General features: G+C 42.1%; 1 protein-coding gene across 1 annotated transcript in view; it reads left to right on the top strand.

Moving 5' to 3' along the window:
* LOC140358662 (homeobox protein Dlx3b-like) overlaps positions 1–3,063 on the top strand; it is a 20,404-nt gene extending 17,341 nt beyond the window's left edge. Inside the window, exon 3 of the mRNA XM_072443658.1 lies at positions 1,890–3,063. Coding sequence (XP_072299759.1) covers positions 1,890–2,315 — 426 coding nt within the window. The 3' untranslated portion in view covers positions 2,316–3,063. The remainder of the gene's footprint in view (positions 1–1,889) is intronic.
* Positions 3,064–8,556: the final 5,493 nt, after the last annotated feature.

Here is an 8,556-nt window from a genome sequence, read left to right as displayed (position 1 = left end):
AGTCCTGCTTTAGTCCTGCTTTAGTCCTGCTTTAGTCCTGCTTTAGACCTGCTTTAGACCTGCTTTAGACCTGCTTTAGTCCTGCTTTAGTCCTGCTTTAGTCCTGCTTTAGTCCCGCTTTAGTCCTGCTTTAGACCTGCTTTAGTCCTGCTTTAGTCCTGCTTTAGTCCTGCTTTAGTCCTGCTTTAGTCCCGCTTTAGTCCTGCTTTAGACCTGCTTTAGTCCTGCTTTAGTCCTGCTTTAGTCCTGCTTTAGACCTGCTTTAGTCCTGCTTTAGACCTGCTTTAGTCCTGCTTTAGTCCTGCTTTAGTCCTGCTTTAGTCCTGCTTTAGTCCTGCTTTAGTCCTGCTTTAGTTCTGTTCATTATGATGAATCCACCGCAGTCTCAAAAGTGCAGATGAAATATTATTTGTGAACTTTAGCCATTTCCAAGTTGAAGTGACATTTAAATTATGGCATAAATAACATTGTTTATATCGTTTATAATGTGACGTTTACATCCCGTCCAAACATAAATGTGTGACATAAGCACTTATAATATGTTGTATCTGTAATGTTAGAATCAAAAACATGGAGGAGCAGAAGAAGAAAAGAAAAGATAACTTATGGTTTTATCTTATATTTAGTCTGATCCGTGTGAATTATGCAGCATCTGGATTAAAACATATTTTTGTTTATTTAGCAATGTTCAAAATTGTGTCCACGCCGTCAGATCCATGCATTTTGTTGTTGTTTATGTCATTGTTCAGTTATTCTCATATAGATTAAGAGCATTAAGATCTTAAATCTAAGCTTTTTTTCTTATTTACACTTTATATAGTGTTAAAATGTAAAAATATGTTTTGAAATTTTGATATTTTGAAAAGTTTTCTTAAAACTATTAATCTACAAGGACATTTTTCAGATATTCTTCAATTGGACTCAATAGTAAATAACCTGTATTATAACACATATATATATATATATATATATATATATATATATATATATATATATTACATGTTGTAATTGTAATCTATATATATATATATATATATATATATTACAATTTAAACATGTAATTGGATCCAATGCAGTGAAGAAAGCTGTAAAGAACGGTACATAGGTGAGACAAAACAGCCTCTACACAAGAGGCTTTATCAGCACAGAAGAAATACACGTTCAGGACCTCAGAGTGCCGTGCATCTCCATCTTGAAGCCTCTAATCACTCGTTTGAAGACGGTGAGGTGAAGGTTTTAAGCAGGGAGAAAAGATGGTTTGAAAGAGGAGTCAAGGAAGCTATTTTTGTTAAAAAAGAAAGACCTTCTTTAAACAGAAATGGAGGGCTAAGGTTTAATCTTCCTGGTATCTATAATGGAATACTGAACCCCTGGAAAGGTAGAGGACCAGGACATGGACATTCGGATGCTAATCAGGTACTCAGGGTGGTTGAGCCAGGGTCTCACAAAGACAAAGAGGATTCTAATAGCCCATTAAGATTCTGAATAGGCTAGCTCGGTAGATACAAGGGGGGAGTTTCTGTTGAAACAAACAACTCCTTCTACTTCAGGAAGGCTCCGCCCAATGGGCGGGTCTTACCACAGAACAGTATTAATATCGGAGTTCTCGATCAAATTCTTTTATTGACAATGACTTTTGGATGAGAGTCGAAACATCTATTTTTTCAAACTGAGTCCAGATGACTACAACTGAAGCTTTTTCTACTATGTAATTGGACATTTTTATAGGTTTCTCTGTCTTCAAAATCACTAAATTCAATAGAACCTTTTCCCTTTGCGTTTCTGTTCAGCTCAGACCTTTCTCTTGAAAATAATGCTCTTTATTGTAAAGTTTATTTTAGACTCTCAAGAAATATTACATTTTGATTTAATAATTTGTGTTTTTTCAGGTGAAAATCTGGTTCCAGAATCGCCGCTCGAAGTTTAAGAAACTCTACAAAAACGGCGAGTTTCCTCTGGGGGACATGCCTCTGGAGCACAGCCCTGAAGCCAGTGACTCCATGGCCTGCAACTCCCCCCCGTCTCCGGCTGTGTGGGACAACAACAACAACAACAACACAGGCAGTAGTAGCAACAGCAGCACAAACAGCGGGGGCGGGGCTAAGAGTAACAGCATGTTGGAGCCCACCAGTAGGGGTCAGCCTCCCTTCCAGCCGCCTCTGGAGGCCCCGGCCCCGTACCTGGGCGAGTACAGCCATCCGAACTGGTACCAGCAGCCGGGGCAGATGGGCCTGGGTCAGCCCGGGACCATGCACCTCAGCACGGGCTCTTCAGCAGCCACGCCCGCCTCTCAAAGTGTGGGTGCTGTGTACTGACTGGAGATGGAGACTTGGAGATGGAGGAGATGACCAAAGGCATTAAAAACTGATAAAGGATTATATTTTTTGTTTTATATTTAATATTGCATATTTATATAGTTTGTCTTAAGCCTTTTTCTACTACTGAGTAGTTTGTAGATGTTGACTCGCTCTAAGCCCGCTGGAAAAGCAAAGGACTTTTACCAAAGATAACTGTGTCTTCTTCTATTGTTTATTGTAGAAAAGTCGAGTACTACTTTCTTCATGTTTACACCAGGGCATTTGTAGGTGAATATAGTTCCCTGTATTTATTTAAACGTTTAAGGGTGCTATAATATAAGAGAATACTACTAATGCAAATATTAATGACATAATGACTGGAGCAAAACTATTTTGACCCCTTTTAACAGCTTAACACAAACACGCTCAACTTGTTCAACAATGTGGTTTATTAATAGCAGCTCTTTGTGAGTGAAGATGCTCCTCAGGGTTAAACTAGGCCATGTCATAAACCAGCACAAATATCCTCGCACTTCTGACGTTGTTTCTTTAGAAATAGAAAGAATCTACAAGAAGGAGGTCATAACCCCAAAGACTGTTCAGTGTTTCTCTGCTTTCAAAGAAAAACTACTCTTCCATGTAAAAGAAACATAAGACCGGATTATTGCCTGAAATTTGATTATGATTATATCATATTTGTGTTGGATGAACCTTTTAATTATAATAATAATAATAATAATAATAATAACTTTTATTTATATAGCGCTTTTCAGTGACCCAAAGACGCTGGACATAATAAAAAAGGGGGGGTATTTACAGACAGGGGGGGACAACAAGTACAATACACATTAATATAAAGATAAAATGAACAAGACAGAAGAAGTAGAGAGAAAATGATGGGGATGTAACAGGGGGTAGAAGAGTAGACAATGGGGTAGAGGAGGCTAGGGGTAGGGGAGGTCATAGGCTTGGGTGAAGAGGTATGTTTTGAGGCGGGATTTGAATGTTGTGAGTGAGGGAGAGTGGGACAGGTTGGGGGAGGGAGTTCCAGAGTCGGGGTGCTGTTCGGGAGAATGCTCTGTCGCCAAATTATGTCCAAAGTGATTTCCAGATTGCTCCACATATTCTTCCTCATGTTTCCATGTTGAGCACCTCAAGCACACCGTTCCATTTGGTTAAAGCAACTTATTTGTAGTTTATGGAAGGAGGAATTATTCAAATCTGTCTTGCTCTTCCCTTTCAAATACTCACATACACACATTGTCAGACGCTGCCACTTTAGAACAGCTTTTCCTCTGGGTTTGCAGTTGATAAAACATGCTTACAATTAGATACTAACAGCACACGGCGTCTGGATTTTGCCATAAAGTTCTGCATTTACATTATACTTGTTTTAAAAAAGCAGTGGTACCAAACTGTGTGTCAGGGCCCATTTAGAAGTTCACACGAAGTGCCACATATTTTCACTGTTATTCCTTTTTTTAACGCATCTGTGTGAAGCAAAACTCTCTTTTTGGACTTATCTGTGGAAAGTCAAAACCAAGAAGCTAGAGTATCTTTTTCATCATGGCAGTAAAATGGCAGAAATAACCTGTGTGTGGATAATGTGGAAAGGGAAACACTCTGATATCAAATCAACTTCAGCAGGCGCCATGTAAAAGCACAAAGAAAGACCAGACTTTCCCTGCTTTCTCCGACCTACACAAGTGAAATATCATTATCACTGTAACAAGACGTTGATAACCATTGTAACCATTGTATCGTGTGAACCCAACGCTGTACATATCTGAACGCATCCGGCAGAATCGTGCTCAGGTCTTCTTTATTTACAAGTGCCTTGGTGGAGTACATGGTGAAAATAAAAGGTTGACTCTGCTGGCGTCTCCTCGTGCCTTCTTGTGCGGTGAGTCATGGCAGGTAGGTTGCACCCATCTGGTCCTGGTGCAGACAGCGGCAGACTGTTTGGAGACTCTGCGCAGTAATAACACACGCGGCAGCACGGCGCTTTCATGTGGCCTGCAGTGGGAGAGGAGAGGAGTGTGTGCATGACAAACAAAAGAAAACGAGAGAGAGAGAGAGAGAGGGAGACGCCGTGACACCGAGACAAACACTGTGTTGCTACAAATACTCAACGAGATCAGGTTGCGTTCTGTGATAGGGTTTTATGTTGACACGAGCGTTTGCATTTGTTTGATAAGCTCAATAAGCTCATTTTTCTGTTCTGCCTTTCAGCAATCCTAACGTGAGGCTAACAGATGCATGTGCTTATGTTGATGAGTAAGTCAAGAGTAGTTTTATTAAAATGTTCAGGGTAAGTCGATGTCAACAACTAACTCCAGCCACTAGGTGTCAGTAAGATGGCAACTTGGTGGTATAAAAATGTCTGGCGTTGTTTTACAAATGTGTTTAATGTAAGAGAAACCTTGCAGTTGAACTATAAATTGTGATTAACAGCATTTAGTTCTTCATCTCTTCCTTCGGCTGATTTAATTTGAATTTGACAGAATTGGGGATTTTCTCTTCAGAAACTGATTTTACGGATCAAGGTGAAACTTAGATCATGGATGAGCAAAGTGTAACGGTCAAACTGATGCTGATGGGCAGATCTGACCCAGATGTTTTTGTCACAAAACAGGCTGAGCACAGAAGTGACGTCCTATTTAGAAATGTTCTGAGATTGATCTCAGGTACAAAATATCTATAAAATATGTGGCTATATCATTCCTGTCACTGAATTAAGCAACAACCAATTCCTGCAGTTGTAAACTCGCTTGCGTTCCTTTCAAAGTACTTAGGATTTAGGACAGTTTACTCTATATTTTACTTGCAAATCCACTGTAGTTAAGACTCAACTGTTCACAGTGACATAAATGACTTATGCTAAAGAAAGACTCTTCTCTTCAGCCGGCAGTGCCTCCAGGCTTCAGGAGAACATCCAGGGCGTGTATAACCACAGCCTCTTCTCTTGGACATCTTCCCTGTTTGTTTAGGCTCTTGCCTTCCTGTGCTGAGCGCTCTGCTTCCAGGTGTCACAGAAGAATGCCTGAACATCAGAGGAGACAGGCAGACGGCAAAACATCAACATGTAGCGACCTGCGACAGCACCTACACGGCCCAAATGGTTTTACGCACACATTGTGGATTCTGGTTTGAACGCGTGGCATCGTAGCTTGTATTGAATGGGTTAATTGTACGTTTTGTGGGAAATAGCGTAAAGTCCGGATGGTTCTCTGGAGTAAGCGGTGAGCTGAGGCCAAAGTTGGCGTTGGAGGGTGAGAAGAGGCGATGACGTCAGGCAGCGAAATGCGAGGGCGAGAGGAGCACTCAACAGCGGAAAGAGCGACGGTAAGAACGTTCTGAAAGATCGGGAGCTGACGTTACTTTCCCTGCCTCCAGCCACGACCCGACACATCCTCACAACACAAACCCTCACAACACACACACACAACACACATCCTCACAACACACATCCTCACAACACACATCCTCACAACACACATCCTCACAACACACATCCTCACAACACACATCCTCACAACACACATCCTCACAACACACATCCTCACAACACAAACCCTCACAACACACATCCTCACAACACAAACCCTCACAACACACACACAACACACATCCTCACAACACAAACCCTCACAACACACACACAACACACATCCTCACAACACAAACCCTCACAACACACACACAACACACATCCTCACAACACACATCCTCACAACACAAACCCTCACAACACACATCCTCACAACACAAACCCTCACAACACACATCCTCACAACACAAACCCTCACAACACACACACAACACACATCCTCACAACACAAACCCTCACAACACACACACAACATACATCCTCACAACACAAACCCTCACAACACACACACAACACACATCCTCACAACACACATCCTCACAACACAAACCCTCACAACACACACACAACACACATCCTCACAACACAAACCCTCACAACACACACACAACACACATCCTCACAACACACATCCTCACAACACAAACCCTCACAACACACATCCTCACAACACAAACCCTCACAAAGCACATCCTCACAACACAAACCCTCACAACACACACACAACACACATCCTCACAACACAAACCCTCACAACACACACACAACATACATCCTCACAACACAAACCCTCACAACACACACACAACATACATCCTCACAACACAAACCCTCACAACACACACACAACACACATCCTCACAACACAAACCCTCACAACACACACACAACATACATCCTCACAACACAAACCCTCACAACACACACACAACACACATCCTCACAACACACATCCTCACAACACAAACCCTCACAACACACACACAACACACATCCTCACAACACAAACCCTCACAACACACACACAACACACATCCTCACAACACACATCCTCACAACACAAACCCTCACAACACACATCCTCACAACACAAACCCTCACAACACACATCCTCACAACACAAACCCTCACAACACACACACAACACACATCCTCACAACACAAACCCTCACAACACACACACAACATACATCCTCACAACACAAACCCTCACAACACACACACAACACACATCCTCACAACACACATCCTCACAACACAAACCCTCACAACACACACACAACACACATCCTCACAACACAAACCCTCACAACACACACACAACACACATCCTCACAACACACATCCTCACAACACAAACCCTCACAACACACACACAACACACATCCTCACAACACAAACCCTCACAACACACACACAACACACATCCTCACAACACACATCCTCACAACACAAACCCTCACAACACACATCCTCACAACACAAACCCTCACAACACACATCCTCACAACACAAACCCTCACAACACACACACAACACACATCCTCACAACACAAACCCTCACAACACACACACAACATACATCCTCACAACACAAACCCTCACAACACACACACAACACACATCCTCACAACACAAACCCTCACAACACACATCCTCACAACACAAACCCTCACAACACACACACAACACACATCCTCACAACACAAACCCTCACAACACACACACAACATACATCCTCACAACACAAACCCTCACAACACACACACAACACACATCCTCACAACACACATCCTCACAACACAAACCCTCACAACACACACACAACACACATCCTCACAACACAAACCCTCACAACACACACACAACACACATCCTCACAACACACATCCTCACAACACAAACCCTCACAACACACATCCTCATAACACAAACCCTCACAACACACATCCTCACAACACAAACCCTCACAACACACACACAACACACATCCTCACAACACAAACCCTCACAACACACACACAACATACATCCTCACAACACAAACCCTCACAACACACACACAACACACATCCTCACAACACAAACCCTCACAACACACATCCTCACAACACAAACCCTCACAACACACATCCTCACAACACAAACCCTCACAACACACACACAACACACATCCTCACAACACAAACCCTCACAACACACACACAACCCACATCCTCACAACACAAACCCTCACAACACACACACAACACACATCCTCACAACACAAACCCTCACAACACACATCCTCACAACACACATCCTCACAACACAAACCCTCACAACACACACACAACACACACACAACACACATCCTCACAACACACATCCTCACAACACACAACCCTCACAACACACAGAACAGATTTGAGTAAGAATGCATGTTTTTCACTTTGTCTTTTTCCTCTTTCTAATAAAACACTGATGGTTTAATACATTCAGGAGGCATGCGTGTAATGCCATACTGTGGAACATTCCAGGGAAAAACAAACATTGCCACTGAGATAAGAAGGCAGTGGGAACTCCCTTTAAAATGGGTTGTTGGTTTTCTTATGAATAGAGCATTGTTTTTTTAGTTCTTATTTTTTAAGTGCGTGTCATTTTCATTTGTATTACTTGCTTGCCCATAACACGTTTTACACTCTCTCACTTTGAATTTCAGTTGAGACTTGGAAACCATGTCAACCTTTTGTTCCCAGTTCCTCACGACCAGCAATGAAGACTATAAAGAAGAATGAAGTCACGCAATAATGAGATGACCAACGGAAAGATTGGCTTTGAAAATAAAATGGCTTACAACATAAATGTGTTTGAAAAGGACGAGCCACA

Source organism: Eucyclogobius newberryi, unplaced genomic scaffold (genome assembly GCF_026437365.1).
Source record: "Eucyclogobius newberryi isolate DKJ021-1_F unplaced genomic scaffold, fEucNew1.0.hap1 SCAF_13, whole genome shotgun sequence".
Lineage (NCBI taxonomy): Eukaryota > Metazoa > Chordata > Actinopteri > Gobiiformes > Gobiidae > Eucyclogobius > Eucyclogobius newberryi.
Note: the sequence above shows the minus strand (reverse complement) of the source record. Positions and strands in the feature narration are given on the sequence as shown.